At 42.6% G+C, this 17,872-nt stretch overlaps 1 protein-coding gene across 8 annotated transcripts in view; it reads left to right on the top strand.

Annotated features, from left to right (window-relative positions):
- Positions 1–17,872, top strand: part of FRMPD4 (FERM and PDZ domain containing 4) — a 798,322-nt gene that overhangs the window by 283,412 nt on the left and 497,038 nt on the right. The window contains exon 1 of one of the 8 annotated variants that reach the window (XM_070257125.1): positions 7,796–8,483. The exons of 4 other annotated variants lie outside the window; for them this stretch is intronic. In XM_070257125.1, the coding sequence (XP_070113226.1) occupies positions 8,452–8,483 (32 nt within the window). In that variant the 5' untranslated portion in view covers positions 7,796–8,451. Of the gene's footprint in view, positions 1–7,795; positions 8,484–8,740; positions 9,710–17,872 lie in introns of those variants that run through there. 3 more of the 8 variants (XM_070257122.1, XM_023633851.2, XM_023633847.2) reach the window with 3 other exon arrangements.

Consider the following 17,872-nt stretch of genomic DNA (forward strand, 5'->3'; position numbering starts at 1 on the left):
GACAACTTAGCCACAGCTTGTCACTAGCCAGTGACACAGCAGGACATAGGAAGAACCATAGAGAAGGACATCTGTCTGCCAATTGATGGCGAGGATCCTGAGGAAAGCCAGAATGAATAACATCATAATAATAATAACAAAAAGCCATAGAGAAGAGAAGATCACATTTCTTGATCAGAGACAAAGCTAGTGCCTCAGGAAGAAAGGGTTCATGGATCTCCCTCCATCCTGCTGCTTGGAAGGCTAATGTGTAAGAGGTAGGTTTTAGCATCTCACACAGCCAGGCCCACAGCTAAAGATGGATCTGAAATTTTGGGGGTGACTACAGGAAGGGTTATTGGTCCCACGTCACATGCAAACTGGACCAGTCGCTCAAAAACAAGCCCTCTGAGTGGTTCTCAGAGGAAAGTTTTATTTGATTAAATTAAAAGTTTCTTCCTAGGGTGATAAGGAGCAAGTGGACTATCATGTCTGTTATTGAAAGAGATCTGGTTAGTTTCTGTCTAGTCAGGGGCTAAGATGCCAGAGTGCTGTGTTAGAAAGACAGCGTAAAAGGGAATCCAGGTCTGAGAGGTTTAAAATGAGCCTGAAATATTAAAATATGTCTTCGATAGATATGAGCCTTTATGGTTTTCTTTTTATACAATATTGTTACAGGGCATATCACAGTAAGAATTCATATTCTGAAAATTATACACCAGCAGAATCTTTTAAATGACCTCCTCCCCCTTTTCCTTCCCTTCCTCATCAGACAAAGGGAGATTCAGTGGGAAAGCAGTAATTATAATCCTTCCTACACTGACAGACTTGTGGTATATGCCTGAGCAAAATGGGTGAGAGAGGGTTGGGATAAAGATATAAGGGAAATTAAATGACTGAATATGGCCTAGTGGAAGGTACACACAGCAAATGTGGTTCTTAACCTTGAACTGAAGTTCAGCTTATAAGAGGATGAGCTAATAAATTTCTATTTTATAGTTATATGATTGACTGGTAAAAGTCTCTGATCTTGAATTTGTTCCTATAGAACCTAGCCTTCTTTTTTTAAAATGTTTTTAAAATTTTTATTTTTTTAAATGAGATATAATTGATATATAACATTGCATTAGTTTTAGGTGTACAAATAATGATTTGATATATGTATATATTGTGAAATGATTACTATAATAAGCCTAGTTAACGTGCATCACCACACATAGTTACAAATTTTGTGTGTGTGTGACGAGGACTTTTAAGATCTACTCTCTTAGCAACTTTCAAATACGCAATACAGTATTGTTACCTCTTGTCACTGTGTTGTACTTTACGTCCCCAGGACTTATTTATCTTATAACTGGCAGTTTGTACCTTTTGACCACCTTCATCTATTTCACCCACCCCCTAACCCCCCCTTTGGCAACCACCAGTCTGTTCTTTGTATCTGAGTTTGTTTTATATATGTTTTTAGATATCATACAGTTGTCTTTCTCTGTTTAACTTATTTTACTTAACATAATACCCTCAAGGTCCATGCATGTCACAAATGGCAGGGTTTCTTTCTTTTTTATGACTGAATAATATTCCATTGGATATATATACACCATATCTTCTTTATCCATTCATCTGTCGGTGAACATTTAGGTTGTTTCCATGCCTCAACTATTGTAAATAATGCTGCAATGAATATGGGGGTACAGATATCTTTTCTTGATTACAGAATTACCAAAGTAGATGGGATCTCAAAATATCATACATCTCTTGGCCTTTAGGAAGATTCACTTGTGTATCTGCGTTGCATGGGGGCGAAGGGAATGGGAACATACAAACTTAGAGGTGGGGAAGCCAAAAACTAAGAAAGCTAAGGAATGCCTCAAGGATCATTTCTATTTACAGATTTTGGAATGGAACCGAGAGATCTTAGTGACTTGTCTGTTGCTCTTTCTGATGCCCCATATGGCATCTTTAATTTTTGAGTCTCCTTTAAAATAATCAAATATGGGAGAAAAAAATTGAATTATATTGATAGAACTTGAGAGATTTTTCCCCCCCAATCTTTATTTAAAATTCCCCTTGTCTGGACCAGCCCGGTAGTGTAGTGGTTAAGTTCGTGCACTCAGCTTCGGTGGCCCAGGGTTCGCAGGTTTGGATCCCAGGCTCAGACCTACACACCATTCATCAAGCCATGTTGTGGTGGTGTCCCACATGCAGAATAGAGAAGATTGGCACAGATGTTAGCTCAGGGCCACTCTTCCTCAAGCAAAAAGAGGGAGATTGGCACAGATGTTCACTCAGGGCCAATCTTCCTCACCAAAGAAAAAAAAGTTCCCCTTCTGATGCTAGACTTATCCCCAGGAACCAATGCTTCTCATAATATAATAATCCTCACATTTTGTAGTAATTATTATTATCATTTAGCTTTTCCTATCTCACCTTTGTCATCACCAAAATGCGATAATAACTTTATTGTCTAACTTTCAGGGCTATTTCAATGACTAGTGGAACAAAAGCATTTAGAAAAATGAAAATTTACAAATGTCCAGCATGATTCACCTGCTTATTTAATACTAATAAAAATAATAATCTTTAAAATCAGCTTGTCTTGCCTTCTAACCTCTAGTCCCACCCCCTATTCCTGTAGAATACTAAGACATACATGCAAGGTAAAGAGTAAAAAATGAAAGGAAAGAAGGAAGGTAGGAAGAAAGGGAGGGAGGGAGGGAGGGAGGGAGGAAGGAAGGAAGGGAATAAAAATAAATAATCGTTCCTTTATTACTCTTATTAGTTTTTTACCTCATTTCTCAAGAATCCCATTGTCCTTAGATGCCTAGTCCATTCATTCATTTATTCATTCAACAATATTTATTGATCCCCTTCCTCCTTTATGGAGCTTACATTCTAGTAGGAGAAATAGGAAATTGAAAATGATTTAAAATTATCCTATGGTATGAAGTGCTATGGGGAAAAATAAAACAACGAAAGAGGAGTAGGGAATGCTAGAGGGTGGGGTATTCCTGTTTGAAATGGAGTATTATAAAAGAAAGGCCTCTCTGATACCTGGGAGAAGAACCTTCCTGGCAGAGAAAAGTGCAAAGGCCCCACAGCCAATTAGTGGAGTAACCAAATGGTCTGTATGAGCAGGGGAGAGAGGGGCAGGAGATGAAGTCAGGAAGGAGCAAGGAACCTTGTGAGTGAGAGGGGAAACTGTTGGAGGCTGCAAGCAAAGACATGGCATGATCTGCCTGCTGTGTTAAAAGGAGCCTGCTAGTTATTGAGTGTAGGGGCAATGGGAGAGACAGGAGACCAGTTAGTTAACCATTGCAGTTATCCAGGAGAGAGATGGTGGCTTGAACATAGGTGGTCGTGGTGGCATTAGTGAGCTGTGTAAATAGTGTGGATCTATTTTGAAGGCAGAACTGACAGTTTTGATGACTGGCTTGAGGTGAGGTTTAAGAGAAAAAAAAGTCAAAAGTGATACCTAGGTTTTGGTGCTAAGTAACTAGAAGGATGGAACTGACATTAATTCAGATGGAAACGGCTGTAGGGAGGAGTCTTCTCTATGGGAATTAGTTTTAGGATATGTTAGGTTCAAGGTACCTATTAGACATCAGATAGAGATGTTAAGCAGGTGGTCTGGAGTTGAGGAATCCAGTCCAGATATAAATGTGGGAGTTGTCAGCATACGGATAGGGTTAAACATAAAACTCAATGAGGTCACCTAGGATGTAAGCATAGGCACTCCAAGAGAAGAAGGTATAGGACTGAATCCTGGGACATTTTAGTGTTTAGCATTTGGCAAGATGAGGCAGTGACAGAAGAATAACAAAGAAGATATAGAGAAGCAGCAAGGAAGGAAGAAAACCAGGGGAGAGTGATGTCCCCAAAGCCAAGTGAAGAAAATGTTTCAAGGAGGAGGGAATCGTCAGCTGAGTCAAGTACGATAAAGACTGAGTCGTTGGCCACTGGATTTAGCTACGCAGAGTCCCTGGTTACATTGACAAGAATAGTTTCACTGGAGTAGTGATTGTAAGTATGGTGAGAAACCGTGGATGGAGTGGATTCAAGACACAGTGAGAAATAGCAAATAGAGACCACTTTTTGGAGAAGTTTTGCTATAAAGACAAACAGAAGAATGGGACTTAGCTGAAGGGAGATGGGGGTAGGGGTTAAGAGATTTTTTTTAAAGGTGGGATAAAGAGCAGCATGTTTGAATGCACATAGGAATGATTCAGTAGTTCAGGAAAAAACACTGATGTAGGAGAAAGAGACCGTAAGTGCTCCAGTGAGCGTCTAGAGCATGCAAGAGAGGTGAGGATCACACATCAGCAGGTGGGCCTCCAGAGCATGAGAGTTCATTGAGAGGAACAGAATGCATGAGCGCAGAGGCAGGGAAAACCCTTCTGGTTTTTATATGTTCAATACCTGATGAAGGGAATCAGGGCATTTTTTTAAATAACATGAATTAGTGAGTCGTCCTTGACTCCTCTCTTTCCTTACCTCCCACATCCGATCCATCAACAGATCCTGTTCAAAATGTATCCGGGGCGTGGCTACTTTTCACCACATCCTTGTCATGTTCCTTTCTGAGCCACTGCTGTCTCCTCCTGGATTATTGCAACAGACTCCTGAATTGTCTCCCTGCCCCCATGCTCACTTCCCTCAAGAACAGTCATTCAAAATATAAATCCAATTTTGCCACATGCATGCTAAAAACCTTCCTATGGATTCCCATCCCACGATAAAAAGCAGGTGGCTTACCGTGGCCTACTGTGCCCCGCTAGATCGTGCCCCTGCCTACCCCTGTAAATTCTCCCACTCCCACTCCATTTAACACAATACCCCTCACACAGTGGCCGCCTTCTGATTCTTCAAACATACAATAGCTGTTCCTGACTCAAGGACTGCATTCTTATTTGTCCTTGCTGGTCCTTCTGTGTGGAATGCTCTTCCACGTGAATGTTGAGTGGCAGCCTCCATTTAAATGTCATCTCCTTAGAAAGGTCTCCCTTGACCACTGGTTCCTACATAGACACCTAGTCACTCCCTTTCAATCAGAGTGATCTTGATTCTCTGCACATGACCAACTGCTATTTTTCTTATGTTATTTTCTTATTTTGTTGTTTATCATCTATCTTCCTTATTAAAATGTAAAGTCTATGACAGCAGAAACTTGTCTTGTTGCCTGATGTATTCCCCAGTGCCTAGAACAGTGCCTGGTTCATAGGAGACATTTCTTAAATATTTGTTGAAGTAATGGGTACCTTACTTTTATTTACTCACTTCTGTTTTCAAGACCGTGACCAGATGGTCAAGATGCTACAGTCCAACTGAGAAATGCATGGAGCTCTCTCTACTATAATTTGTAGCAAAAGAACCCTCAGCTGCCATTCTGTATGAAACATCTGGCCCAACAGCAGATCCCTGACACCAGCTTGAGATAAGGCCTTAACAGTGATGGGGAAATGCCTCCCTCTTTCCCCTGAGAAGCCCCCAGAGCATAGAAGATACTACTGCTCAGGGCTTTGGTGACTGACCAGGCAACGATGAGATTGATTTTTAGGCAAAACACTCATCTCTGATCAATCAAAGCAAATGTTTTCACCTTCAAAGTAGTGATCATGGAAGCTGAAACTTTTCCTAAGAGTACTGCCCAAAGCTCAAGAGTGGAAATCCTTTTGGAGTTAATATCCATGTGCCTCAATCCGCGTGTACACCGCTCTGAATTGGTGTCCAACTTCAAGGGCTCGTTCTAGGTAAGGGAGGGATGTATTATCATTTCCATTTTACAGGTGGGGAAAGTGAGTCTCAGAGAAGTTAAATGACTTGCTCTGGATCTTATTTTTTTGAGTCTCTTATTCATGAATACATTCAATAGTGTTTGCAAGTGTGTTTGATTTTCAGAAATGACTAAACGTCACTTGGATCCAAGTAAAGCAAATGAAATATATTCTTAAGGCTGGGTAATACAGTTTCCAATGAGGAAATCTCTACAAGATCTAGAAGGGGCCTTAGAGATTAGCCAGGTTGAAGATAAAACTTCAGAAAATCACATATGTACTCAAATGCCACTCATTGGTTTTTGCTTGTTTTAGGCAGATCTATTTCATGCTAGACAAACCGATCCCAACCTCTGCCGCACACACCTGGCACAGAGAGGGAACAGAGTGAGAGACCAGCTACTCAAATCTTTGCCTCTGCCAAGAGGGCTTAAAAGGCTAAACTGGCTGTGTTAGCATGTTTCAAGGGAGCAGATTCTTCCATTTTTGCCTTAATGAAAAACAAAGGAGGAGGGGGAGAATCTCTTGGCTTTAGAAAAAGACATCAACATTAGAGAACATACTGGATAATCAATATATCAGAGGAGTATAAAGACCTGGAGAAGTGAGTTGTTTCCCTTGGTGTCTGGTAGGCTGTGGAGTGTGGGCATCTGCACCATTCATAACTGGAGTGCACAGATTGGCACAGATTGAAGCCCAACAGCAAGCTGTTCCAGGTAGACCAGGTGTCTTGAAGGGAGACTGTCTCTCTACAAGTAAACATAGTGCCTATTTCCCGTCACTTTCACTGTTGAGTAACTAGCTATTTGCTATCTGGAATAATTCTTGATTAATAGGGTTATCTTTTTAAGGGCATCCTGACTATTCTGTTCTCCGAAGCAAGCACTTTTTCAAAACACATTCTCCAAAGGCATTGCTTTATTTCCCTTTCCCAATCAAGAGCTGCTCTTGCGCTGCCAGATGTTGACTCAGAGATGAGGGAAAGTGTTGGTGGCCACTCTCTTCGGGAAAGGTAGAAAGGGCGAAGGGGGAAATAACTGGAGAATATGAGAGGGCCTTCATTGCCATCATTAGCAATCCAAAGGAGGATGAAGGATGCTGGGGATGGAGGAGTGGTGGGGAGGTAGAAACACATCAGCAATGAGGTCAGAGAGCAGTACCCACTGGGGATGCTTGGCCAGTGTTGGTTTGGCTGTGAATCTAATGAGCATAAAATTTATTCATTCAACAAATATTTATTAAGGTCCTCCTACATCCAGGGAACTGTTCTAGGCATTTGGGACCCATCAGTGAAAAACACCCGAAAAACAAACAATAAAGATCCCTGCCCTTGTGGAGCTTTTATTCTAGCAGGAGAATCAGATAAGAAACAACAAATAATAGACATAAAAATAAATTATGTAATGTACTAGTGAGTGATAAGCACTATGGAAACAAGGGAAAAAAAAACAGTTCATGGGGCCTCGGAGTCCAGGGTGTGGGGGCCTTGCAATTTTAAATAGGCTTTTCAGAAGTAGCTTTTTGGAAGTGATATTTGTGCAAAGACTGGATGGGGTGAAGGAGCTGGCCATGCAAATATCCGAGGGAAGAGCATTCCAGGCTGAAGGAACAGCCATTGCAAAGAGCCCAAAGTGGGAGGATATCTTCAGAGTTTGAAGAAAAGCAAGGAGGCCAGTGTTGCTGGGGCCCCTTACGTGTAGGGGTGGTGGCCAGGGGAGAGGGAGAGGGAGGTGGAGAGTAAGAGATGAGGTCAGAGAGATCAAAGGCAAACATCTAGGGCTTTGTTGGTCATTGTAGGAGTACAACTTTAGCTTGAAGGCGAATGGAGAGCTTTTGCGCAGTTTGGGTCAGACAAGTAAACTTATCTGACCTACGTTTACAACACATCTCTTTGTCTAGTACGTTGAGAATACATTGTGGCATAAAAAAGAAAAGATTTCTCTTTTTAAAACATGTTGACTTACTTATATGACAGGGTTGCTATGAGACTCAGATGCAAATGTGCTTTAAAAATCATCCAGCACAGTGCAGACCCGGGCTCTAAGTATTTTACACAAACAATGGGAGGGAGGTTCAACAGCCAAGGTCCCTCTTGCCTTCTCTGATCCAGGAGTAGTAACCCTGTTCATGAAATTAAACTCGTCTGTCTGTAAGAAGCTCAAGGAAAATTGATTCTATTTATGTTTTAAATAATGTAATTTTGTGCCTGTTTCAAATCATTTACATTTTTCAGATTGCTACTGATTTTATGTTTAATTTTTGAAAGAAATGCCTTTAAAAAAAAGTGGAAGTACTAGGCTTGAATACTGAAGACTTTAAATACAGCAACAGACCAGGATAGGAGCAGAAGTCTGGGAACTTTAAACCTATTTCCTTTTCCCTAATCCCCTTGGAGAGCTGGAAGCACGCTGGTCAGATCCTCCAACATTTCGGGGGTGGCATCTTTTCTTTGCGGTGGCCCTGCCTTCAGGTGAATGCTTCTGGGTGGGAGAACACACACTTTGTGCAGCCAGCTGACCTTCACAGAGTCTGGGGAGAAAATTTAAAGGATTTTGGAGAAGAGGCCTTGAGACTCCAAGAGAAAGAACAAGAAAAAGGGACCCGAAGAAGCCTGAGCCTCCGGGGAGATAGAATTGAGTTAATGAAGAGGGGTGATTATCCCAGATAATTATGTAAAAGAGAAGGCTAAGAGTTCTAAATGGCTGCAACTTGGAGTTTACTCTGCCTAAGGTGAGTGTTTATGTTTTCGTCGTTTTGTTTTTTGAGTAAGGTTTTTTGTTTTTCGTTTTTTGTTTCCTTCCCTTCTCGCTCTGCCTGCCAGACCCTCCTTCTCCTCCCTTCTCTTCCTTTAGATTCTGAACCTCATTCAAATTAGTCTCCGCGCCACTGGCTCCTGGACCCTCATCTCTATGCCCCTCTAGTAAGAAGCAGCTGTGTCCCCTCCCTCCCCCCCCAAGCCTCCTGTTCTTATTTTCTTATTTCTCTGAGGCTCCCCTGGTGCTGCTGTCCAAAGACACACCTTCCCAGCTAACCCGGCTGTCTAGTCTCTCTCCAGCGGTTCAGGGGAAGCAGAGGGAACCCTGCACTCTCCAAATCCAGCCAGCTGCATTGGGCATCTCCCTCCCCTTCCCCTTGACAAATGATCCAGCCTCGATCATCCTTGCTCCTTCCCGGTTGCTAGTTTTGTTTATGGAACAAACCAAGGCTTTGGGCAACCTGCGGTTGCACAGCTCTCCTTAGGTTTGCGGAGGGAGGGGGTAGTGTTCACGGTCCCCGTGTGCCCAAGACTGTTAGATCAGATCTTTTAGATCTGGAGGAACAGGCAGCGGGTGACACGAGAGCCCCCCCACCCTCGCGGGTGGGGGTGGGGAGAGGAGAAAGGACTGGGCTTGGGGAAGGAGGCAGAGAGGCAGCTGCAGTGCCGGGAGGGGTGCGTGCGAGTGTGCCAGGCTCGCCCGCCGCCTCCCGGCTCAGTCTGCGCTCCTCGGCACACGGGGCAGCCGGGCCGGCTGGCCGGGGAGCAGGAGCAGAGCAGCGCCCCTCGCCCGGGCCTCACTGCCCAGGGCGCCCGGCATTCCCCCGGGCGGGTGCACGGGGCGGAGCGAACAACCGGGGCTTCGCTCCCCGCCCCCGCCCCTGCACCCTGCCCGGCCCCCTCTCCATTGAGTTTTCCCCACACCGGCGCCCATCAATGGTCCTGCTCGGGGATGCACACGCAGCTCACGGCCGGAGGGGGGTAGCAGTCACCGCCGCCAGGTGCGGGCTCTCCCGAGCCGCCGCCGCCACTCGCCGCCGCCGCCACTCAAGCCCTGGGGTGCGCTGAGGTCCTGGCCGGCCATGGGGCTGTCTAGGCTGCAGTTGCTGGCTTGAGAAGGGGCAACGGAGCCACCGCGCTCGGGGTCCCCAGCTGCCTGCATGGATGTCTTCAGCTTTGTGAAGATTGCAAAGCTCTCGAGGTAGGGGCTGCGCCGGTTCATTTGCACCCAGGGCCACCGCCGCGGGCAACTTGGTGCTTTATTTTTCGGGAGGCTGGGGGAGAAGTAAAAGCTAGAGAGAGCAGCGGGGCTTAAGATAGGACTGCAACGAGGCGGCCAGGGGCTGCTGCATTCAACTTATTTCTCACTGGCTGGTGGAGCTTCTGTATCCACGGGTGTAGACCACACACACACAGATACACACGCCCTCACGCACACGCCAATGTTCACGACAGTTTGTTTTCCCTTAGGAAAAGCCCCAGTGGTACTTGGGGTCACATGTATAATTCAGGACTAAGAGAAGATGGTTGTAATTGTTACTGCTAGGCAAAGGCAGAAGTGCTTAGAGCTTGGCTACCTGCTTTCCAAGTAGTAGTGAGCAAAAGTGTCGGTTCCCCGCTACCCCGCGTCCCCTTGCATTAGACCTCCACACCCTGGAAAACTTAGCTTGTAGGTTGACCCAGGTAACCGGTCAGGTGTTCCCAGCAGTGACCTAGATGCTGAAGTCATGGAGACAGAACAGAAAGACCTTTAGCCTTTCTTTGGGTAACTATGTAGTCCTAAGCCTTGAAAGATTTAGAAATTTGCTTCCAAGTGGCCATGTTGTTGAAGCAGAAGAAAAGTCACCAATTCAGGCAGCTTTCTGGAGCAGTGCTGATAGAGGAAGAACATTTCCACTTTTTGGCCACCTAGGTATTACCTGGACAGAGCATTCGTCCTATATCTTCTGCCCTGCTTCCCTTTCCATAGTCTTCATCGAACCCAGAAAGTAGGTCTGTGCTTCTTGCAGTGTGGCATTACTGGGAAGAGCCTGGTATAAGAAGTCTTAGGAAATCTTGCCCCATCTTCTCTGCCCAAATCTCTGGAAGGACTGGCCTTCTGCCCCAGGAGCTCTTTACAGCACTTACCACCAGGACCTTGGGAGGTAGACAGTAGGTGTTTCCCAGGACACAGTGTGGACTTGCTTTCCAGACTGAGAGAATAATTCTAGGTTTTCCTTCATTCCTTAGTGTCACAGTGGGGCATGATTGCATCAGGCAAGAATGAGCAGCCTCAGATAGCCCGAGTCAGGAATGTATATTGACTTTGTTTTGCTGAATTACATTTGAGACATTTCAGAAGCAGTCACTTTGGATGTGGCCATTCAGATGTGCCTCTTTGCAACATCCACAGGTCTTTATTTGTTCTTCTTGCCATCTCCACCTTCCCTCTCTACTTACGTGGGTCGGTCTTAATGTCACAAGCCAATTGCCCAGGGAAAGGGCTCCAGTGTAACTTAGTTGGGGTAGACATGAGGTATACAGTTGAGGGATAAATATGTCTGTCACGGAGAAGAGGCGTTACCTGGCACTTCAGAAGACATATGTCAAGCAGTGGATGATTATAGTGTGGCAACTTGTTTGGTTTCACGCCGATATCACAGAGGGCCATGGCTTCACACCTCTATTCTCTTGACTTCCTACATGCTTCTGCCTGTGGCTGGTTTATCAGCAGCTGTCAAATCGTGGCCCGTGGATGGGAAGTGACTGTGAGCAACAGTTTAGCGATTGCCTGATGCCATATGTGTGATGGACAGTGAGATGGCCAAAGGGAAAGAAGTTCAACCAGTAGTGTAGTTTAAAATAACCAAGATAGATTTCAGTGGCCTCGAATGCTAAACAATAAGATTAATGAAACATCTAGAGCCTAGATTTAGTTCTTAAACTTTGGAGCTTGGGAGAGGACAGTGCTGTGTGTCAGTGAAAAGATGTTTTATACTCGTTTTACTAAATTCTAGAGTGTCTTCATGATATTCACAAATCTGAGTTTTTGCAAAACCCAAGCCAGGCTGTGGGGGATTAGTATCTTATTTTAAAAAGAGGTTAAAATTTAGTAAATGAGTGTGAATTTCACTTTCTATCCTTAACGTGATCCAAATAGAGTGTTTATTCTAAAGAGAGAAGCTGCACATGTTCTGAGCTTATGTGCCGATTAAGAAAGCTTCCATCCATAGGCAATCTACTCGTTTCTCAGCGTGAGCTCAGTGATGGTCCCCAAGCTGAAATAGAAGTACCTGTAGAGGGTCATCAGCATGCAGAAACATGTGTTTGCAGCTGCTTGTTTCTGCCCTTGAAGGAATAAAGTCCTGTGTGTGTGTTTTAAACACTGTTACAGAAATCAAGTTCTTTTCTCAAAGGTGAAATATAAAAGTGCTTACACTGCAGGATTTTCCTGATTTCAGAGTGGATAATCTTCCTAAAGGATTTAGCTTTGATCAACGTGGTTTCTTGAGTGCTTAAAATTCTCTTGGTTTAGAGATGAACACACATAGTTACCCCCGGCCTTAGGCTTGTCTTTGGTTCCCAAGAACTTGAGTTTCTCAATGTTAATTCAGAAAGCATTTGCTGTAGAAAGCATACCTGATATTTTCTAAATGTCCTATCTGTGAGTAGAGAGAGTGGTAATTACAGAGAATTACAAGAGAATACTAATCCACACTGGACTTAATAAACAGCACATTTTGACTTTTCAGAGTACCTACATTTAACTACTTGTTGCCGGAATCCATGCCCTTTTAATCATGTGAAGAATAAGAATTCAGATTGCCCCTCAAGAACCCAGTGCTGTCTTATGCACATCACTGAAAAAAAAATACTGCCAAGCATTGGCATAGCTGGCAAGTTTTGACCCTTTACATCTTCTTTTTTGAATTGTGACCCTTGGTTGCGTCCATCATGGGTGGCACAATGTGTCATGTTTCTATCTGGAGATTTTTTTCTTGCTCTTCTAATTTTCTGGTTATTAAACTGCTTGATAGTTTACATGCAATTTTATTTCACTGTTTCCTTGGTAACAGTTATATATCACTTTCCATCCTTGTAGATGAGAGCATTACAGATGATTGCCTTATAAACCAGGAATAGTATAAAAATAGGCGTATATTTTTATTGTTACTGTTCTTTGTATCGACTGTTTCATTTGTAAAGCAGATGCACTCTTTGAAGTGTTTATAGAAAAATGCAGTTCAGTAGGAAAACATATGATTATGCCCCCTTCACCCGAGGGAAGTGATTTGAAACCCAAAACTCATAGGGGTGTTATTAAACTGAGCGATATGTTCATGGATTGAATAGACTGACTTCACTTCTATTCTTTAAGCAAAATAGCACACTTTGAGATAATGATTGGGTCCCAATTATTAATATGAAGAGTATTTCTCATACTGGGAGGTAAATTTGGGGGCTGCTTTATTTTACATTGTCTCATAGTTTCATGGGTTATTTTGTGGCACATAGCAGTGATTAATATTTGTAATAATAAAGTGCGCTAATTTTGTTACAAATGTCATGCATTTGAGGAAGAATCAAAAAATCTGTATTTGTAGTTTCTTCAGGTTTTTATGCAAAACCTATTTAGAGGTTACTAAACTTCTATTTTTTACCTTTACCTTGTTCGGAATTAAACATTTCCTGGGGAAAAAGGGAAGTTAAAGAAGCAATGCAAGAGGTCAGATTTTTCCCATCTCTTTGTTGACCTGAGTAATTGCATGAATGTTGCTGATAATAGTGAGCTGTGGAGGCCAGCAGTGAAAAACTCCCAAAGACTCTGGATTTGAATTTTATTAAAAATGCTACTTGCTCATCGTCTGAGTCCTTTCTGAGTTCTGCTGATTTTCGTGGCTGTCAGGAGGTGAAATGATGAACAGTTTCATAACAGAACTAGATTCCTGTTTTAGGAATATTTAACTCTAGTTTCCCAGGGGTTGCTAGTTTGCAGCTGTGAAAGTCTAGTCGATAGCGGTTCTGTAGGCAGATGTCTACTTCAGGCGAGGCACCGGTTCAGGCATCTCTTTCTCTCTCTCTCTCTTTGGGGCAAGTGAATTTCACCTTCTTGCTATCAGAATTTGATATAGATTGTCAGCTTCAGTGAAACTTACTTGTAATTTAAAAGCATGCCCTGGAAATTCTCACTTTCTGCTTATGGACCTGTTAATTCTCTCTGTCCATACACACACACACACTGTTCATTATTCATTTGGAGTTTGCCATGGAAGTTTAGTTGTGAGAGAATATACATTATTGGTGAACTAGAAATTTATCTTTAAGGAGTGGACTTAACGTCACTGATTTCATACTTGGCTCAATGAGAAAAATTGAGGGCATTTTTTGAGTTTGCTTTCCATCAAATGATCTTGAACTTTGAAACCTTATTGTAGTAAGGAAAGAAAATTATGATTAGGGTAAACCAGGGATTGGTAAACTACGGCCTATGGGCCAAGTCTGGCTGGCTGACTGTTTTGGTATAGCCTATGAGCTAAGAAAGATTTTATTTTATTTTTTAACTTTTAAATGGTTCAAAAAAATCAAAAGAAGAATAATATGGAATTAAAATGTCAGTGTCCATAAATGAAGTTTTATTGGAACACAGCTATGCTCATGCATTTGAGTATTGTCTATGGCTGCATTTGCTCTACAACAGCACAGCTGAGGAGATGCTACAGAGACCTTAGAAGGCCTGCAAAGGCTGAAATATTAACTATCTGGCCCTTTACAGAAACAGTTTACTGACCCCTGGGTTAAACAATGCCTTTTCCTGTTTTCTCTTCTTTACTTTATCAGCACGTGTGCGCACAAGTATAACCAAATACACACTGTCAAAGATCAACAAAGCCAGACACTAGTTAAAGTGGTCATGACAGATTTTAATCAGTAATATACTACTGTAATAGGAAAAAGAGGCCAGTGTGAACTCAACACAACGTCCATTTATATGGAGGTGCCTGGGAATTTTAAAGGGAGAATGAGGGAATGGGATTAGGGAGGCTTGGCTCAGTAGAGGCAGGGAAGTGAAAAATTACAAAAATGCGAGAAGGGGGTGTTGCTCCCTGTGACACCCATCTGGGTTTGCTAACTGGCGCTTATCCAAGTTAAGCTCCTCCTCTCCCACAGAGGCTGGGAGACAGGGGCCCTATCTTCAGGTGTTGGCTAGAAGGAACAGTAAATTCTTCTGGCAGCCTTGAATTTTCTCAGGCAGGCATGTTAGAGGGACTAGAGTCATCCTAGGGATGTGGCCTTGAGCTGTTAGGAGCTAAGTCAGTGTTTGTTCAGGTCTTTATAGGCCAAGGTTGAGGCCTAGTGGAGAAAGAGCTCAGAGGAGCCTGGCTAGAGTTTGGTTAAGGAGAGAAACTTTGTCAACACATGTCAAATTTAGCACATTAAGTACATGAATTCACCAGTGTGCATTCCCAATTAATGTAGACCTTATTTTTATTTAAACTTATGATCTCTTATCTATTTAACTGTTGGAACACTGACCATTAGGAGTGAATATAACTGCCTTCTTGCTATCTGTTGCACTGGGGATAATTTTTGCATGCTTATTCTCTGGTCACTAAGTTAGCCTGCTTTCTCTGGGCTGGAGAGTTACCTGTTAGAGTGATGCTTGCCTTCCACAGGCTCTTACGCTTCTAGTTTAACATGGATGGAAAGAGAATGAACAATAATACTTGTATAGTCTCAACCGACATGTGCCGAAGAACTGATAAACAAGTCCACAGGAGAATGCCTGGTATTTCCTTACAGTACACTTGAGCCATCTGGTCCTAATGGCTGATGACCTTCATTAATCTTTTTCCAAATGGAAAGAAAACTAGATAAGTGGATTTCATTTTAGGCAGAGGACTGTATTAATTTGGGGTTGAGTATAACCCAACTTTCTTATGATTTGATTGAGAGCATTGTAATGAAAACTTCTAAACTACCTGTAGTTCTTCTTAGCAAAAACATATCAAAAGTACGCTGCCTTGCTCCTGAGCAATTTGGATCATTATGTACTTACGCCGTGAAAATTATCTTGAAGAAATCTAAGCCTTAGTTTTAGATAACAAAGTTAACTTTCCGATTTTTTCCTGGCAAAAAGATGACAAGGATTTCCTGCCTGAACTGTTCTTTTAGAAATATATTTTCAAGTATGGTTTATAGCATTTGGCATACGATAAATACTCTATACAAAATAATTAGTAAAGTCATATACAACCCTTTCTAATACTTCCTTCAAATAAATTACCATAATTTGTTCAGCCAAACAGTTATCATGATCAGTACCTAAGTTACAAATAAATGTCCTGCCCTTGGACTAGGTCTCTGAGAATAAACTTTTATTTCTGTTTTGACATTTGAAGCATTTTTTTTCTGTGATTGATGGTTAAAAATTCATCAACTTGGACTTCTAAGAAATCTGTGTTTTACTGCTATAAGCTCAACAAGCAAAATTATGATTATGCTAAAATGGGTTTTTATAGATGTCAGTAAGTTTTTATTTTAGGAAGTCCTTTTTGAATGATAGGAAAACACTATCATTTTTATGAAAGAAATGTTTCTCAAGTTTGAAAAGGAAAAGCAATTTCCCTACAATTACAATTTACTATAGGGTTTTAATTTTTATTTTGGTTGTTTTTCATATGTTCCATAAATTGTGGGAGATTTGCTTAATTGAAAATAAGAACATGATAATTATCTCACAAAGATGAGCTTTAAAGTAAACAATGAGCCAAAGTTCATAAAATTAATGTTAAAATTCGTTCAATGAATGTAGGAAGGAGCTTATTTATATATTTAATTGGAACGCTTATTGAACTGGTGGAAGACTGCTGTGGTGGAGAACATGAAGCCATCTGGCTGATTTGAGGCTGTTCAGCATTGGATCCTACGTCCAACCATGGTGACTTCACAGTGGCCTCTCCAACTGGGGTCCAGGGTTCTTGTCTCTTATGAAATTCACATTCCTGGTCACCAGTCTGGACCCTGGGGCAGGGGAAGTTAGCAATCCAGGTACACAGTGGGTGAAGTCTGGGATTAGTTTTGTCACATTGTGGCTCAGGGCAATGCCCCCCTCTCTGGCCTAGGGCACAGGTTAGCGCACTATAGCCACCTGATTTGTTTACTTTTATTTTTATTTACTTATAATAGCTGTCTACCAGTTTTATAAATAAAGTTTTATTGGAACACAGCCGTGCTCGTTTATTTATGTATTGTCTGTGGCTGCTTTTGGCAGAGTTGAATAGTTGTGACAGAGGCCACATGGCTTGCAAGGCCTAAAATGTTTACTCTCTGCCCTTGACAGGAGCATTTTACTGTTCTTCCTTGATCTCTCTGCCCAGTACTCAAATTCCCCTCTGGGGCTAGAGCTGCGCCCTGGGTGTCTGCCTGTTTTTCTGGGAGGGGGAAGGGTAGATGTGGTTGAGGGGCACTTGTACCCTACCAGGCCCCTCTGGGGCATTTACCTGTTAGGACTTACTATACCACTTGGAGGTTAATTTAGAAGCTTTCTAAAGTGAAAATCTGATCCTCTCTATCTTCTCTGTCTCCTTGCTCCTTAATGCCCATAGGGAAAAAATCCTCATTCTTTATCTCCACCCTTTTAGAGTTGGCCCCTGTTTCCTTTGGGTATCTTATTTGTGGACACTTGTTATTTCGCCGTCGCAGCCTTAACTTCCTATTCAACGCCCGAACACACACAAACACACACACACACACACCCCTACCTCTAACTATGTTGAACCTTTTACAAGTCCTAAATGGTGTCACACCTCTGAGCCTTTACATAGACTCTTCATTTCATCTGGAACAATCTTTATCTCGCCCCCTTTTCACCTAGAAAACTACTCTTTGTCTTTTATGTTTCAGTTTGTAATCTAAGATTGTTCTGTGCCGCCTTCTCCAACTCCCCTGTCCTGGGTGAAGTGGCTTGACCAGCATCTTTTGTTAGTTAAGATCATCTAACTGCTTTAGCAGATTAACCCCTCAATTTGTAGTGGCTTATTTCTTGCTCGCCTGGAGCCCCACACAGGTGTTCCTGAAGGAGTGAGGGAGCTCTGCTACACATGCTCAGTCAGAGAACTTGAAAGACAGAGGCTCTCTCTTTTTTGATATGAGATTCAAGGTTGCCCTGCCCTCTAAGGTTCAGCTGACAGATGAGGGGAGAGACATGGGGGAAGACTGGGTGGGAGGTTTTGGAGGGCCATGGCTGGAATTAAAGTACATCATTCTACCCACGCTCCATTAACCAGAACCATGGCCGTATATAACTGCGAGGGCAGCTGGGAAAGTTAGTCCAGCTGTGTGCCCTGTCTCTGCTGGGCATCTCGTGCTCTATCTTTATCATAGC

Source organism: Equus caballus, chromosome X, assembly GCF_041296265.1.
Source record: "Equus caballus isolate H_3958 breed thoroughbred chromosome X, TB-T2T, whole genome shotgun sequence".
Lineage (NCBI taxonomy): Eukaryota > Metazoa > Chordata > Mammalia > Perissodactyla > Equidae > Equus > Equus caballus.